This window comes from Staurois parvus, unplaced genomic scaffold (genome assembly GCF_062004578.1).
Source record: "Staurois parvus isolate SC_StPar_1 unplaced genomic scaffold, SC_StPar_1.0 ptg000818l, whole genome shotgun sequence".
In the NCBI taxonomy this organism is placed as follows: domain Eukaryota; kingdom Metazoa; phylum Chordata; class Amphibia; order Anura; family Ranidae; genus Staurois; species Staurois parvus.
Genome location: NW_028318614.1, coordinates 3,831,935 through 3,850,888, shown reverse-complemented (window position 1 = coordinate 3,850,888; position 18,954 = coordinate 3,831,935). Strand labels below are relative to the sequence as shown.

General features: G+C 40.4%; 1 protein-coding gene across 1 annotated transcript in view; it reads left to right on the top strand.

The window, feature by feature from the left end:
* The window catches only part of LUZP2 (leucine zipper protein 2), a 786,744-nt gene that overhangs the window by 345,243 nt on the left and 422,547 nt on the right, over positions 1-18,954 (top strand). The window contains exon 2 of the mRNA XM_089654967.1: positions 14,443-14,560. Within this exon, the coding sequence (XP_089511093.1) occupies positions 14,443-14,560 (118 nt within the window). The remainder of the gene's footprint in view (positions 1-14,442; positions 14,561-18,954) is intronic.

Genomic DNA, 18,954 nt, shown 5'->3' with positions numbered 1-18,954 from the left:
TCCCAGCCTGAGTGATTGTGCCGTGAACCGTTGCCGAAAAAACCACCAAGCTCTCCCCTGTAATGTATTCAGCCTCATGAGTTGTTTATTTACTGTTTTCAGAATGTCATATTTGCATAATTTTTAAATTTCCCACTGAAAAAATCAAGTGATCCTTACACTCTGTTTTTTATCTTGAAAGAATTAACATGTTTGGGATAAATTGCTTTCAAAGGACAAATAGTTCTATATTAATGGGACCGTGGAATATCAAATGCTATTGTTTAGTTTTGTGCATAACACATGCCAAGTAGGGAATTTTTACAGCGTGACAATCTATCTGTTTTCAATAAAAGTTAATTTTGGTGATAAAGAAAGAAAGCTATATAATAGTGGAGAATGAATTGGTAAATATATAATTCTCATTGTGTGGAATTTGATGAAAAGTCTTTAGGAGCCGGCAGGGATGTGCTTGATAATATACAAAGCATTTCTACTCTTCTATATTTCATTTTGTATATTCCAGTAAGAGTACCAGAGAATGGAAAACAAATTCATTGTTTGTGGGTATTTTTTTTATTCCTTAATTCACAGCTAAAATTGGTATTCTGTGTTCCAAGGCCTAGGGGACTCAAAATAATAATGACAATATCATGCCCATCATTTCGTCCTTAGGGCAAGCTAAGATGGGCATTTCAGACCTTTGGTCTTGTCACAGTGTATTTTTGGAGGATATGAAATTCTATAGCATGACAATACCACCATGCTTTCCATTAGCTAACACTGGAAAACACCCTTTACTAATGTGGGAAAGTGGTGCTAAGACACCACTTGCAGTTTATAAAACATGATAAAATACCATGTTCATCTGAGATTAGTTGAAAAGGCAGTTAGGCTGTTCACTTTACTAGCAAATTACACACCACAAGATCATTTTTTACAAAACTTAGTGAATGTGGTGAAGCTTCACTTTGCAAAGAATACCCAGTCACATGCAAGGAAAATACATAAAGCAGCATTTTGATTGCACATGATTGGATGGTAGAAGTGAGCAGAGCTTCACCTTATTTACTAAGTTCTGAGGATAATTCCTTTGCAAGCTGCAACTGCTCTTGAAAGGTGAACAGTATATTTGCCTTTAATGAATCAATCCCAGTGTGTTGGTATGTAAAATATAAAATTTGAAAAGCAGCCACTGGTTACTGCTCTTATAAGAAAAGCAATTAAAGAGATGATTTGAGTTGGAAATGAAGACTAAGGTGATGCAAATCATTTTTTGGCAGATCAGTAAGAGTACTGTTAAGCTTGTTTAAGAGAATGTTTAAAACAAGCAATAGAGCAGATTGTGTATATGGTTGGGGAAAGGGTCACGTTAAATATCATACTATCACAAATGAGTTACATCTCTTTATAACCCTTTAAAATACCCTCATTCTACTGCTAACAAAAAGTACTTTACGCCGCTGGTATCTCCTTACGGACTATTCTCCCCTCTAAGTATATACCCTCTGAGCTCATAACTGCAGCCCCACTCTTGAGATTTTCACTGTGTGGGACTGCTTGCACCACACAGCCTTTCCTTCAAAACAGTCCCTTTGCTTGTCATACCTTGATCCGTGTTCATTCATGAGCATGGGCCCTCATATTCCAAGCAGGGTTCAGAGCCTACCATGATAATAAATGGAAACTGTGGCTGACCCGAACAGGGTTATCTTAGGGCTGCAATCACACCTGAGCGACGCGACATAGTAATTTGCGTTGTGCATTTTAATGTGATTTGGTGCATCTCCCATCGACTTGAATAAGATACCTGTCATCAGGGGTGGACTGACCATTTGGAAACTTTGGAAACACATCTTGTGTTGCAGCACTTTTTTAGATTTAAGTGTGGCACTATAATTGATTAATGAGACCAGCACAATGGCGGTTAGGGTTAAAATGGCAGCACACCAAATGGCTTTATTTTATTATTTATTAACTTATTATTTATAACAGGTACTTATATAGTGCCATCAATTTATGCAGCGCTTTACATGTGTGTATATATACCAGGGGCGGACTGGCCATTTGGAAACTTGGGCACTGCCCGAGGGCCCAGGGTCAGTAGGGGGCCCCATGAGATGCCCCTGGTACCTTTTTCATAGGCTTTTTTGAGTTTGGGCAAGGACACAGGGGCCCCATGATCACCTATTGCCCGAGGGCCCCATGAGCTGTCAGTCCGCCCTTGCCTGTCATACAACAAATGCACCACTGAAGCTGTGCTTTGTGAATGGTACAGCAGTCTTCTTGGACCTGTGGAGTGTTCCAGAAGGCTGCAGGGGTAAGGAGGTAGGGTGAACTTTCGGCTCAGATCTACTGGTGAATCTGACCAGTCAAAACCAGGTGTCCGCTCCTACCCAAAAAGTGCCAAATGTGGCAGTGAATGGGGGGGAGGGTACAGACAAGCAGAACTTCCTATTTTGGGTGAAGTTCCACTGTAAGAAGAGGTTGTGCAGTAATTGGCAGAGCCACATAATTAAGCTTTCAGGAGCAGGGCTGCAAATATGTATATACTCATGGGGAATCTGCATTGGAAGGACTAGTTATATCAAAGTAAAGTTCTTTAAAACTTTTGTAATTTTAAGCAAACTGTTTTGCCTAGAATGTAACCTTGTTGTACATAGGTTTCACACTGTTCATAGTTAGATATGAATTGTCATGGCAAAGGCTCTTCCAGCAATGCAAATAAAATATAAGAAATAATTAGAACCTACAAGAAGCAGTCCCAGTTGTATTTCTATCTCTGTACAGCGTTTCAGCACACGTCTTTAGAAACAACGACTAATAGTCTGTTTTTCAACACCACTGATATTTGCATAAATGTCTTATTAACCTGGTGCCCTCTCGTGTTATGACTTTCTTTTGCAAAATTGGTTTGATATCAATATTTTACCATACTTTTGTTAGAGTTTGTAAAAATATGATAACAAGCCTATTTGAGCTATTGATATTGTTGTTTGCAACATATACTGGATTTCATCAATGCTTGTTTCACTTCAGGGGCATAAAGCTGCCATTAAATTTGCCTTAGGAATATGAAATCTCAGCTATTATTCATCAAAATTAACAAAGTACTGTCTCTGTGTAGTGAAAAAAACAAAGCAAACCCATTTATTAAAGTATGTGTGTTGGTGGGTGTAAAAGACCCCTCTTTAGCACAGTGGCAGCACAGTGGCTAAATGGTTAGCACTTCTGCCTGGCAGTTCTAGAGTCATTGGTTTGAATCCCAACCATGGCACCACCTGCCTGGCAGGGAAGCCAGGGACAACACCACCAAAACTATTCATCTCATCTCCTATATTCAATAATACAATTTAAAGGCATACCTCCGCTCATTTGATGCTGAGAAGGTCTTTGACCGAGTTGAATGGTGATTTTTACACCTTACCTTAGAGCAGGTGGGTGTGGGACCTGGATTTGTCACTAAAATCATGTCCCTCTATTCCCAACCCACAGCCTCTGTGCTGATAAATGGCATGTCTTCTTTGCCTTTTTCCATATGGAATGACACCAAGCAGGGATGCCCCCTCTCCCCTCTGCTCTTCGTCTTAGATATAAATCCTGTACAATAATAATAATAATAGTTATGGAACACCTTGCCCATGCTATATGGAACAATGACTCCATCATTGGTATCCAAACCCTTTCCTTCCACCATAAACTTTCCTTATATGCAGATGATCTTTTAGTCTACATCCAACAACTACATACCTCACTGCCCTGCCTACTACAGAAATTCTGTAGGTTTGGAATCTATAGCAAATTTTAAATTGAATATAATGAAAACATAATTTTTCCTACTACCATGATGTTGCATTTGTGTTCTAATTTCTCCTTTCAATGGCAACCTAAGGCCATCTCCTACCTAGGTGTTACTATTCCATCTAATCTCTCAGATCTATTTGCTCTTAATACCTAAATACCTAACATCCAGGAAAGCATCCTCCTTACCCTGGTTACACCCTAAAAATGGATACTCTTCCAAAATTGCTGTATGTTTTCCGGACTGTCTCCATTTCAGTGCCTAGGAGTCTCTTCCTCACATTACATTCTCTGTCGATCCATTTTATTTGGCACTGTGGTTTTTCAAGATTAAAATACAAATTACTTACTCATCCAAAACTTCAAAGTGGGGCCGGCCTGCCAGCTTTTGAACTTTATAACATAGCTGCCTTGATGGCACTCATGCTCGATTGGTTCCCCCGACCCTTCAACAAGGCATCTACTATAGTGGAACAAGACCTATCCCCTGTTGATCTTAGGGCCCTTCTTTTGGGATATAGGCAGGACTTGCACCGTTTCCATTTCCTCTCACTCTTAATGATGGCAGTCCTGTGTCTGTGGTATAAGCGCAAAATTAACACTCTTCTGTCCTCAGACCTATCCCCCTTTATTTGATAACCAAGCTTTTCCACAAGGCTTGGGGTATTCTGCAATTGGTCCCCTCTCTCGTGCTACATGGCTGGTGGCCCATTCTTTCATTCATTCTCAGTCGGGCCTGCCTAACCTTCCGGGTGGTTCAGGTGACTGGCTTACTGCTCTGCATCTGTCATCGTTCTGTAGATACTTGTGCACTACCTCTCAAGTCCATCGTCCACTCCCTGAATATGAGTGGTAGTGCTCTCTTTCTGTGTTACCCAGACATCTACTAGCTTGCTTCTATAAAATACTACACTCCTCGATTCATGTTGACCTTCAACCACATTTGTTGGCAGTGTGGTGCTGAGGAGGGTACTCACTTACATATCTGGTGGGGTTGTGAACGAATCTGGCCCTTCTGGTCCCAGGTTTAAATATATAACAAAATCTATGATGAATCCTTGACCGCCTCTCCAGAAATCGCTCTCCTGTCCATGCTGCCAAGCTCATTAATTGCACAGAGAAAATACTTATTGTGTTTATTTCTTTATGCTGCATGACAACTGATACCTCTTTTTTGGAAGACTACTACCAACCCATCCTTGTCTTTGTGGGTCTACATGATCAATGATATCATGCGCATAAAAGAGATGTTAGCGCTTGATAATGATACTTATGAGAAATATAAAATGCTATGGTTTATTTGGTTCCCCTTTTCCTCCTCAACCGCCCTTAAGGAGATGTTACCACCTGAAATACACAGTTGAATCCTCACCTTCATCGATAGATGGGCTAGTTGCGGAAAGTTTCTTAGCACATCTCTCCACCCCTCACTTGGTCTAATCCTGCTCCACTCCCCTAACATCTGGATTGTGTGTCCATGCCTGCTCAAGCCCCTTATTTTGATTTTCCTCATTTTGATGCTCCTGTTTCTGTCTTGACTCACGCCCCCCTCAATCCCTTCCCAATCCACTACCTTCCCTCCCCCCACACCCCCCTTTTTTTTCTCTCTCTCTCTCTTCTCTCTTCCCCTATTTATCTTTCTCAGACTACCTTTCTTGTTCCTGCTCAGCTCTCATTCTCTGGATTTTCTACTTTTACCATTGTACCATCTGATGTTCCTAGCCAGTGGATTCTTGCAGCTGCTACCCTGCTGTTTTTGCTCACGGATCGCTCACACAGACTTCATACGTTATATTCTCTGTTTTTGCCTCTAAGTCATCTAGACTTTAATTATACATATTGTTTGCACTCTTTTACATTGGCTTGGCATAACATGTATGTACCTTTCTTTTCCTTTATGATGCATCTACTAAAATAAAATATATATATGTTTCTAAATTATTGCTATACAAATGACTCAGAAATGGATTGGAAATATTCCCTCTAAAGTGGAAAGTTTGAGGTTTTAAGAAAACTGCTTTTAAGCAATACTCTGCCAGGCAAAGGCCTATTTTAGTCAATAGCAAGCTAAAATGGTTCCTCTTATATGATTGTTTCTAGCTGTTTCCCAGAATGCACTATCTATCTCCTTTATCGTGACATCCTTTTTTAGATCTTGCTTTATGATTCACTCCAATAGGCATAAGTGTTCATTCTGTGGTATTAAAATGAAGTCTCAACTTCTCCAGCTAACAAGATTCAATGGAATTTTCTGCTGTAGTTTGCCGCATGTCCATAAATTGATATTCTAGTTACTTAAACCAATACAGAACACTCAAATGTATTATTACTATTTATGCTAAAGTGTTTCATTGTTCAAGATACTGCTTATTAAACAAAAGCGCAAAGCTCAAATGTGAGTACATATTCCATTTTACAGTTTTATCAGGGCAAACTCTTGCTTCTTAATAGCAAATTTTCTCTATGTCATCCCTTGTTTGTAAAATAAATGTATAAGTGAAGAAATATTGCATCATCCATTTTAAAGTTAGGTAATGTGAGTATTTCAAGGTCATCCTAGACCTGTAGGTTCTGTATAAGTGTTAAGGAATTCATTTAGGAGCATCTTCAACTCCAATCTAATTTCTTTGTTTGGGAAATTGATGAGGCATAGCTTCAAACTTCTAGGCCTGTGCTGCTCTTTGAGCCCATCCAGCATGCACAAACATTATCCACCATAACCTCCACTGCACCTCCCTATTTTAACACATACTATTAACTGTCCACACCTTACTTCCTAACCCTTCCATCTACTCCCCGCCCCCTTGATTAAATAAAAAATAAAAAAATGAATGTGTTGTATCGACACATCCCAAGGTCCTTGGTATGTGAACAATGCGACTAGCAGCATGTTTAGTTCCACAAATTAAAACTGGAGCAAGGGTGGACCTATAGAGAAGAATAGTCTATAGTCTTGTCAGAACGTTAAACCCTGCAACATCAGCTTATTTATGTGCTCATGTGTACACACCAAGCCAAAATAGGCTGCTTGTGTATGCTGTTGATGCTTTTTGACTGCTGATAAGGCAGATATGGGTTATTGAGCCAAATACTGACACTGAAGGAGTGACATGTTGCCTTTATAAGCATAATTTATCAGTTCATAGCAGGGGTCTCCAAACTTTCTAAACAAAGGGCCAGTTTACTGTACTTTAGAGTTTAGTTTGCCTGGACTGCAGCCAGTGGGAGTAGAGAGACACATCCCAGTGTCAGTGAAAGCAAACACTGCCTCAGGCTTGGTGGTCAGTGGAGGGGGTATATTGCCCCATCATTGGTGACATTGCAAAGAATCATGCCCCATCGTTGGTGTCAGTGGTAGGAAGGGTGTCCCATCATTGGTGTCAGTGGGGTGAATAGTGTTCCATCGTTGCTATCAGTGGAAAGAATAGTGCTTGTATCAGCGGGAGGAATAATGCCCCACGGGCTGGATAAAAGCTACATCTGGCCCTAGGATCATAGTTTGGAGACCACTGGATTACAGTTTTTCAAGTGAATTCCTATGTATGTAACCTATATGGTTTGTGTTTTTGGTTTTGTTTTAGTTTGTTGGGGGGATTTCTAGATACATTTTGGCTGTTGAGTGTGTCAGGGCTCTGTCCACAGCAGAGGTACTCAGAGACCTGGCATTCCTGCCAGTACCTTGCATGGCCGCAGAAATGCACGCTGGTGAAAATCTATGCGCATTGGTGCACAGACACGAGCTGGAACACGCATGCACACTGGCTCATAGTTACACACGCATTAGCTCAGTTTGGCGCCAGATGACCTTTATAAGGAAGCCCACCACTCCCTCAAATTGCTGGCTGATCTCTGGCTCCCCAGTACCTTTGTCCATGTTCCCTTGCTACTGTGATCTCCTGTTACCGATTTGGCTTGTTCTTGGACCTGTCTTCTCTGCCTAACTCCTGATCTGACCCTAGCTTGGCTATTGGATATTCTCACCTGCTCTCCTGAACTTACCTCGGCTTGGCTAATAGATATTCTCACTCACTCTCCTATGTATGATCCTGGCTATCCTATTGACTACGTCTGCTCCAATCTCCACCTGGCATCTGACCTTGGCTTTAATCCGACCACTCTGTGGTCTTCTGCTACCCTGAAGGCCTGCATACCTCTCACGGGCACCACCTGTCTGCAAACACAGTTCCAGTGCATTAGCTGTGCTCCTGGGTGTACCTCTGACAAGCACACCTACAGGTGACTCGTGATACTTTGGGCCTGACTCCTTCTGTCCCATATCCAGGGGAGTCACTCCTCTCTCCATAGGCCTCTAACGCCAGGTACATGACAGAGTGTGTGAAATGGAGCATGGGACTGAAGATTTGGTGGTGACATGAGGCAGTCATCTGCTGTATTGAACATGCTGGATCTACTATATGTTGGAAGCATACCAGCAGTTAAAAGAGAACAGTCTAAGGTGCCGTAAATTATATATTATTAACCTGACTTTGATGTCAGGCACTTTACGCACTGATCAGCCCATTTGTATTATACAAGCCCTTGGAAAAACAGGTGAACCCAAAGTACCCTGTAAGTATCCCAGGCATCAGGTAGGCTACCTATCCCTCTAAATATTGAGTGTTGGATATGATCCCTGAAGTTGCAAGAGTTGAAATGCTATGAATCATAAGTAATGCAGCAAAACCACACAGTACGGGAAGCAAGGAGGCTCATGTATATAGATATTAGCCAAAAAAATGTGCACCCTTCTGACCCTAAACTCCTAGTTCATTTAGAAAAAAGCAAAGACCCAAAGTAATGTAAAGCCTGGAACAATATAGTCTATTAGTAAAGAATACCCTCTGATCCACAAAGGCAATTGAATAACTCTAGTTTGGATTAGATTTGATACCTTATTTTCATTGTATTTAATACAACTACATTTGACATGGTAGTTTTCTGACAACAGCAGTAAATATATATATATACATATACATACCCATGCACTAATGTCCATTCATACATTACATACCTTATAAAATATAAGCAATAGCCTGGCCAAATAACACAAATTAACATAATGTAATGCAAATATAAAAGTAAAATAAAAGCTACTAACACAATGTTTGCACATGAATGATAAAATACCAAGGTGCATTAACTTTTTGAGGCGTTTGTAGATGATGGAGTAATGGAAGCTCTGGGAAAGAAACTGTATTTCAATCTGTTTGTTGTGTTGCTTTTTCTATTACAAATTATAAGGCCTGGCTGTGCACATTCATCAGATTATTGAAAACAGAGAGTGAGGTGAACATATATCTACAGCAATTCCGGGATGGAAAACTGAAGTTCGGCACTAGGCTGCACTTGCTTTATGCACCTCAAGGCTTAATTTTCAATTTTTACTAAAATGCACCTTTAATGACCCTCTTTCTGCTCAGTTATTAGTTTGTTCTAGCCCAACAAACTCCAGGACAACAAATCTGTTTTGGAATTCAAGCAGTCCTGCTCAATCTTTACACAAAGAGATAGAAAGGAACAGAAGGAATTGAATCTGTGACTCCCGTAGAGATTTCCACTCTTACTTATTTGACTGGTGGAAACCAAAGCTGTATTTTCATAAAATGAATACAGTGCTAAACTCACATTTTAGAACAGAAATATATGTAGAAAATGCAAACCCTCAAGAGAATGTAAAAAATTTTAATATGAAGTTCTATTCCTAATACTATGTGAAAAGCAGTATTGTACTATACATTTCTAAAGCACTCTTGGAGTTGTGTCTTCATAGAACATGTACAAAGAGTCCCTTCCCACAGGGTCTGAAAAACCACAATTATTTCTATGTTATCATTTGAATTTTATATGAAAGTAACATGTCTTTTAGCTGCAATTTCTTTTGGAAATAATTCCAATTTCTATGCATAAGTTTTTATCTTCATGTAATACTGTAAATATGGTGTTATCATTTTGATAGCTCTGAATCTAAAGAGACATGTTACTTTTTAAAAAAGAAAAAGGAGAATAGATTATTTTAGGAAGATAAGTCTATTTTGATGAATTCTAAAAAAGTGTAAAAAGTCTTAGCAGTATGTTTTTAGAATCATTTATTGATGGTCATATTGGAATAGTCTCCAGACCATAGACATATACACTCATTGGCCACTTTATTAGGTACACCTTGGTAGTGCCAAGAAAATATCCCCCACACCATCACACCACCATCACCAGCCTGAACCGTTGATACAAGGCAAAATGGATCCATGCTTTCATGTTGTTTGTGCCAAATTCCGACCCTACCACCTGAATGTCACAGCTTAATTCGAGTGCCCATTTTCCTCTGACATCAACAAGGCTTTTTTGTCCATACAACTGTTGCTCACTGGATATTTTCTCTTTTTTTGGACCATTCTCTGTAAACTCTAGAGATGGTTGTGCGTGAAAATCTCAGTAGATGAGCAATTTTTTAGATACTCAGACCAGCCCATCTGGCACCAACAACAACCATGCCACATTCAAAGTCACTTAAATCACCTTTCTTCCCCATTCTGATGCTCGGTTTGAACTTCAGCAAGTTGTTTTCACCATGTCTAGATGCCTAAATGCATTGAGCTGCTGCCATGTGATTGGCTAAGTAGCAATTTGTGTTACCAAGCAATTGAACAAGTGTACCTAGTAAAGTGGCCTGCAAGTATAAGTATCTCCATATCCCTAACAAACAGTAAGGCCTCATTTACATTGCTCCTACCTAAGCTGCTGTCAGGGGTGTACATATGTGTGGCCTTAATGCTTTGCATCATGGTGGTGCTGCAAAATGTATCCCCAGTGTACCCAGCACCGCCTGCCAAACACAACCCATTCAACTAAAGGGGTCAGTGCTGCAAATGCATGGAATGCATGTGATTGTTGCATGATGGTGCAGGCTTTTAGAGGTTAAAACAGGCTGTAAGGAAGTCTTTCAGAGGACAACAAAAGTGTAAATGAGCTCTAAGCCCAGTTCACACTGATGTGTTGCTTACTGCACCACATAGCAATTGCCTTGAGTGCTGCAATCTGCTGCAGGGGTACTTGGAAAGTTAAGCTCAAAAGCAGGTGACAAATGCAGTGTGTATGCATAAACCAGGTCACATGGATATAAATGCCCATGTGATCCAGTTCCAGTGAAAATTAAAAAAAGCTGACAATTTTTTTATGCAGATGTGGTGCAATTTGAGCCATTCAAAATTCACAGTGTGAACTTTGGCTGATGAGCAATAAAACAAGACCTTGCTAGTTGCTTTTACTGTAAAGTAATTAATCATCAAAGATCACACTAGACCTGTTGTTTGTTTATATTAGAAGCAAGATTCTGCAAGAATAAACAGGAAAGGAGCTGTGATTTCAGTGGCTCTGTTGTGAACCTTGAAAAACAATTTTTCCACAATGCCTATAACTACAGAGGTGAACAAGAGCTTCTTTGAAATGTGCTGTTACTTCCATAGATACAGTACAGTGACATGAGTGGTTAGAACTTCTACCTAGCAGCACTAAGGCCGTTGGTTTGAATTTCAACCACAATTCTACCTGCATGGAGTTCTCCCTGTGCCTGTTTTGGTATCTTCTGGGTACTCCAGTTTTCCTTCCACACTCCAAAGACATGTTGTTAGGTTAATTAGCTGCTGTCTAAATTGGCCTTAGTATGAGTATATACTGTATGAAAGTGAGTTATTGACTTTAGGCTCCATACACACTGGTTTAGAAAAAGTCTGTGTTCTTGGCAGAAAAAAACTCTAAATGTTGAAATGTTTTGTACTAGCAGTTAGAAAAATTTAGGAACATCTAGCTTTTTTTCTGCCTGAAAACCACTCTCAAAAGTGCAAAACAGATTTTTTTCTCTGCCGCTTAACGCTGAGCTTAAAAGATGTCTCTAGACCAGCCTTTCTCAACCAGGGTGCCCAGGCACCCTGGGGTGCCTTGAGGTTTCTTCAGGGGTGCCTTGGCAAAATGTCTAAAAATTGCCCAAAACTTGTATACAAGCCAGCGGTTGGAAAAAGCCAGCCTTTTAGTTATACGAAGCCACAGGTTTCCATTATGCACTATTACGGCCTTCTAGCCACCAACATCCTGACAACCAATGACATCATCAATTGATAAGGAGGATGTCAGCTGCCTGCACAACATCCTAGTTTCACACTCCCCTTCCCCTCTCTGTCAGTGCTGGGGTCACATTAGCTCAGTGATGGAGAAAAACTGAAGGAGAAGAGAAACATTGGAATACTAGTCAGTACCAGTGTTCAAAAGTGTGTTTGCTTTGGAAGAATAAATCACCTCTAATGTTGGGTGTCCTATATGTGTTGATGTTGCTGCATTATATAAAGCTATTAGAATAGTTTTTCATATTTTAGAATGGGATGCCCTTTTAAAATTATGGACAGTCTTGCGGCACCCCATTTTAGAATGAGGTGCCTCAAGACTGTCCATAATTTTAAAAGGTGCCTCAGGGCTGTCCATAAATTTAAAGAGTTCCTTGACTGAAAAAAGGTCGAGAAACACTGCTCTAGACTACGTAATATGCATGCATACATAAGGTAACATTAGATGCTTCTACAGGCAAAGCACTAAACTCCTCTAGAGGCAGAGTTTATTTAAGCCAGTGTGCATGCAGCCTTTGATTGTAAGCTCCTTGAGGGCAGGGACTGATGTGAATGTATGATATACTCAGGGGCGGACTGACCATTTGGAAACTCGGGCACTGCCCGAGGGCCCGGGGTCAGTAGGGGGCCCCATGAGATGCCCCTGGTACCTTTTTCATAGGCTTTTTTGAGTTTGGGCAAGGACACAGGGGCCCCATGATCCCCTATTGCCCGGAGGCCCCATGAGTTGTCAGTCCGCCCCTGGATGTAGGATATACTATATATGAAAAGTGCTGCGTAAATTGACAGCGCTAACCTGTAATAACTAAAAATAAGCATTGTCACCCTAGGATATGGGATTGTACATGTCCACTATCACCCCACCCCAAAATTAATATTATAAACAACAAATACTGTAAATAAAATGAAAAAAATTATAAAATATATGAATATGGTCACAGCACTATTTTGAGGTTTAAATCTAACTTTAACTTTTACTAACTCATAAACCAATAACTAAAACCATTGTATAGCCAACAATTGTATGCTAGGTGTACACCTTGAATTTCATGGCTGTGTTTGACAGGTATCTACTGCCTCCTCCAGCCACCCCTGTGAAAGAGGTCTGCAAGACCCAAACACCATATATCACACAACACCGATTATCATAAATCATGTAGAGCACTGTCCACCCACAAAGTAGATGGCATTATTCCCAATAAATATTAACAGCAATGTGGAAGGTGAGCATAAAGCTTGCAGCTTGTCACATATAAAGTTGAATTTGTTGATCATGTTGAATTTCCCTCCACAATTTAATCCCCAATCCAGTGATCAGCTGTGCCTCATTCTCAGCAACTGTCGATTGCTCTCCAAACTTCTCCCAATAAACATCAGACAAGCTTTCACCTTGAAATTTGCAGTAGCTGGAGAGGGAAAGAAGGGTGGCTATTCAATACACATGCCACTATAAATTTATGCATATTAAATCTTTTTTATCAACGTATTGGGTAAAAATGACCCTATAGTAACACCCTGTGGTAATGGTCACTTTTATTCTGTGGGGTTGATTAAGTAGAGGCTGTTCACGTAGTAAACTAAATGTTCATTTTGAAAAGTATCATATGCCCAGATTGCAAAGTAAGTCACAGCAAATAAGACGATCCTGTGTTCACTTTAAATAAACATTCAAGTGTGAAAGAAATTAGAAAACGAAATGGATTTTTGCTACCACCTGATTGGTTGATTTACTACGCTTAGTGAAAATTCACTTTGCTAAAGGAACAGTCTCTACTTTTTTAGTAAAGCAACCTATCTGGGTCACTGACCTGGAACAAATGTGTATATATATATATACTGTATATGGACTTTTGATTTTTCTCCAGTTTTTTTGTTTGCATACATGTTCTGGGTCAATTACTTAAGTAATGAAGCCAGTAAGTCATCAACTAGAATTTTCAGAAGGAGGTCAGCAATGGCAAGCTCTATACTTCTGTAATGTCAGGTTTATTTTTAAATCTGGAATCCTGGGTTTCTTAATTAGCTTTTTGTCTAGTCTACAATTTATCTGTTCTTCCCAGGTTTCCTATTTCCTCATACTTGCCTAAAGCATAGGGTAAATTGGATTTTTTTAGGGGCATAGAGAGATGGTGCCACATATTTTGTTGATAGATAGATAGATAGATAGATAGATAGAAGTAGACAGACTGCACATTTTTATCAGTCAATTTTATACTAGAGCTCTAATCTCATGGACCTATCCTTCAAGGTTTTTCAAGCAGAGAGAATGCTCTTTTTTATATACAAGGCTTGCTGTTTTTATGTTTTTCTTCTGGACTTGATCATAAAGAATGAAAAATGGTTATGAGCCAAAGTTTGATTTATGACAGTAGCTGAACTTTGTATTTCGTCCAATATGTACATGTACTTTGACCAAGATGACAGATTGATGTTAACATTACAAGTATAACCTTTTCATGTTGTTTGGACACTGTGTTTTCTGTTTACTCTCTAATTGGTGAATTAGTCACCATGAAGGATACGTAACTGACTCATGTCTTTTCCTTGCTAGACAGGGCTACGATGACCTGGAAAAACAACTTAAAGAGGTTTTCATGGAGAGAAGTAGCATCCTCCGACAGCTTTCCAAAACGTCTAAGGAACTGGAGGGCCTCAAAGGAAATCTCCAGGTGAGGATGGTTGTTGTAGGGTTGCATTCTCATGTTTAAAATGTATCCAAATCCAATAATTACATTTAGTATGTTACAGCTTACTAGTCCCTTGATACATTGGCAATGCTATACAACATATACAATTGTGTTCAAAATAATAGCAGTCAGTCATCACTAACCTGATCAATCACTGTTTTGGTAGAAATTATATTTCTACATGGCAAATAATTTACTAGCAGGTGTAGTAGAGTAATAGAAATCCAACAGACCCAACAGTCATGACATGCATGCTGCTGATTCTGTGTCATTGAATCACTAATTGAAAGGGGCATGTTCAAAATAATAGCAGTGTGGCGTTCTATTAGTGAGGTCATTCATTCTTGGAAAAACAGGTGGCAATTATTGCCCTTATTTAAGGATGGAAGGAAGGCAGCAAATGTTGTACATACTGGTTACAGTGCATTTCTCTCTGAAATTCTGAGGAAAATGGGTCGTTCCAGACATTGTTCAGAAGAACAGCGTACCTTGATTAAAAAGTTGATTGGACAGGGGAAAACATATAAAGAAGTGCAGAAAATGATAGGCTGCTCTGCTTTAAAATGGCAGCCAAAACCTGAAAGACGTGGAAGAAAGCGAAAAACTACCATTCGAATGGATAGAAGACTAGCCAAAATGGCCAGGACTCAGCCAACAATCAGCTCCAGGAAGATCAAAGAAAGTCTAAAGTTACCTGTGAGTACTGTTACAATTAGAAGCCAAGCTATCTGCAAGAAGCCCCCGCAAAGTCCCACAGTTGAAAAAAAGACGTGCTGAAGAGATTACAATTTGCCAAAGAGCACATTGACTGGCCTAAGCAGCAACAAAAAAATCCCCCAGCTGCAGCAATATCCCAGCAGCAACAATATGGTAAATAGCACCAATGGCAAGTCCTTAAATTGTGCCACTGTCCAAACATAGTGTAGATTAGGAATGGGCTTGATGATTGAGTTGAACGTAAGTTCGACTTAAACATTGGCCGTTTGTGTGTTTGCCAAACACACTAACGGTAAGGAAGTTCAGAGGGCTATTTGCCCACGGTGCCCCACAATGCACTGCACTCTCACAGTGCATTGTGAGAGCCATGATTGGCCAAAGCAATGCCCCTGACCACAACTGGGTGGAGATAACAGTGATGCCACTGCTAGCTCCGCCCAATTGAGTATATCTGACTGTCAAATGTCAGATTGCAGCGAGTGCTCAGCGGGTGCAGACGGGTCGGTGGGCATCAGGGTTTTTTTTTAATTCTGCAAAATTTATGCCATTTTTTTCCCCATGAATTGTGCTTTCTTTCTGTTGTATTTGATTGCCTGTGTGTTTTTTATTTTTTGAGCTATAAAAAAAAGGCCGATAATTTTGAGAAAAAAACAATATTTTTGACTTTTTGCTATTAAACATGTCCAGCAAAAAAAATAAAAAAATCAATTTTCGTCATAAATTTACACTAAAATATATTCTGCTACATGTCTTTGCTAAAAAAAAATCCCAATATGTGTAAATTAATTGGCTTACGTGAAAGTGATAGTGTTTACAAATGTCGATATAGATATTGAAACTTTTTTTTTTATACTAGTAATGGCGGCGATCAGCAACTTATAGAAGGACTGTGGGACTGCGGAGGGCATTCTGACATTGGGGGGAACTAACTTGGTGTCACTGACATCCCCAGTGACACAATACAGTGATTAGCGCTAAAAAAAACACTGACATTGTACTAATGGCACTGGCCAGGAAGGGGTTAACATGAGGAGCAATCAAGGGTTCATTGTGTGCATGGATTGTTTTACATAGGGGGCGGTGTGTGGGTGCTTCACTGTAATCACACTGATCTAGATGGCTGTGCTGTGCACAGCCATCCAGAGCAGTGTGCCTGAGCTGAAAGGGAGGAGGACTGTTAGTAAACAAAACTGTCCTCCTTCCCATCGGAGATGCTTGGTAATCACTGGGTGCTGGCGGGTAATCACCGGCTGGGACCCGGTGATTGACAGCTGCAGCTGCGAATGGCGGCGTGGGTAGGGCACGCACACGGCTCGCTGGCGCCCCCTACCCGGAAACACAAACTCACATGTATATACACAGGGGCGGACTGACCATTTGGAAACTCGGGCACTGCCTGAGGGCCCAGGGTCAGTAGGGGGCCCCATGAGATGCCCCTGGTACCTTTTTCATAGGCTTTTTTTATTTTGGGCAAGGACACAGGGGCCCCATGATCCCCTATTGCCCGGGGGCCCCATGAGTTGTCAGTCCGCCCCTGTATATACATACATGCCCTGTAGCAGTGTACTCAGATCAAGGGTCTGGTAGGAATTTAGGGAGGTGGGATTCCCCTTAAAAATCCCTAAAGGGCCTGGTATGGCTTTTAGGGGAAACCACACGCACTTTTCTCCCCCATTTGTGGGAGGTGGGTTCACCTTAAAAGTCCTACTAGGCCTAAAGGGCCTGGTATGGCTTTTAGGTGGAATCCCACGCACTTTAAAAAAATTATTTAGGGGGGCCCCATACTGTTTTTTGTTTTTTTTATAAAAATGTCATTTTAAAGAAAAATGTCAGTCCCGCTGCAGCAGGTTCTATACATTTTACAGATGTGAAACTTTGCAGGTAGTTTAAGGGGACCCCCCAGGCGTGATATGTAATGGACATTTTCATTTGTTTTTTAACTTTAAACAATGAAAAATGACTGCCCCTTTAAATATGGTACTTTTTGAAAAAAAAACATTTTTAACTGATTCATGTCTCTCAGGGCAGTACCCGAGTCCCCATACCCCTTTTATGGCCAATAACATGTGTATAACCCTTAAAAAATGGGCACTTTTAAAGTTACAAGTTCGAGTGCCATAGACTTGCATTGAGTTCGAAGTTCGCGGTCAAACATTCATTAGAATCAACTGCAAACTGAACACGGGGGTGTTCAGCCCATCACTAGTGTAGATATATGCCAGCACACCATAGATCTTCAAGTTGAGTCCAAATGGTTTTTCTTGAAGTATGATCACATCACAAAAAAGAGAATGCAACATTTCTGAGTAACGTGCCACTTCATCAGGCATATGATGATTGAAAGGGACCTGATGAAGGGGTCCTGCATGACTCTGAAACATTGAACTCTCTTTTTTGTGATGTGATCATACTTAAAAAAACCCATTTGGACTCAACTTGAAGATCCGTGGTGTGCTGGCAAATATCTACATTGTGTCATGCATGATCCAGTCTCCAGCTGGTGGTTGCAGCAGCACCCAGTAGCCTAGAGTCTTTTGCAAGAATGTGTGCAATAGGAATGTAGATGGTTATCTCTGCAAACATCTGACACCCGAGGTCTGGCACACTCAGACACAAACATATACACTAGAGCTAATGGGTCTGTAAGGTGGGTGTAGATTAGGCAATCTACAGCACATTGTACAGAATGAGACAATGTGCAATACATATATTGTTACATGTATAACAAGAGGTATAGAGACGGCAAAGAAGAGGGAATGTACAACATATTGAATGAACTGGAGCGGAAAAGGAAATGTACAGCATATGGCATATGGAATGAAGTGCTGTGGAATAGGGAACATACAGCATGACATGTGGAATGAAGTGGTGTGAAATAGAAAACAAACAGCATAGCATACGGAATAAGGTCGTGAAGAATAGGAAACTCATAGCATGGCATATGGAATAAAGTGATATGGCATACAGAACATAAAGCTTGGCATATGGAATGAATTGTGAAAAAGGGAATGTACAGTTTATCATACAGAATGAGGCAATGTGGAATAGGAAATGTATACCATGGCATATGGAATGATGCAGTGGAGTAGGGAATATACAGCATGGCATAAGGAATGCACAGCATGGAATATGGAGTGCACTAGCAGAGATATTTGTGTACCTCAGTAGGATCTGCAGTGATTGCAGGATACCGAAGCCAATCAGTCCCAAGTCCCAGAAATTAGGAGGGGTGTTTGCCTCTTTAGGAAAGCTGTGCCTTTTTCAGACTTCCCTTCAGGGCAGACCTGCAATGGCAGTCAATTGCTGTTGTCATATACAGTTAGGTCCATATATATTTGTTTATATGGACTTATATTTTGAACACTGTATATCATCATTATAATTAGAGATGAGCGAAGTATTCAAAAATTCGATTCGACTGATTCGGCGAATTCGTGGACAATATTCGATTCGAGTCGAATATATTCGCTGTGAATTTAACTTAAAAAAGGGTGTTTCTAGGCTTCAGAGAGACTTAATATTAGTGCAGAACACTGTACCTTTAATTTAAATGCCCTTGGAGTCTGCTGGGGAAGAGAAATAATACTGTCAGTCAGTATGACATGCAGATGAGTGCCGTCGATCTTAGAATCACCGCACACTTCACTCATTTGGCCAGT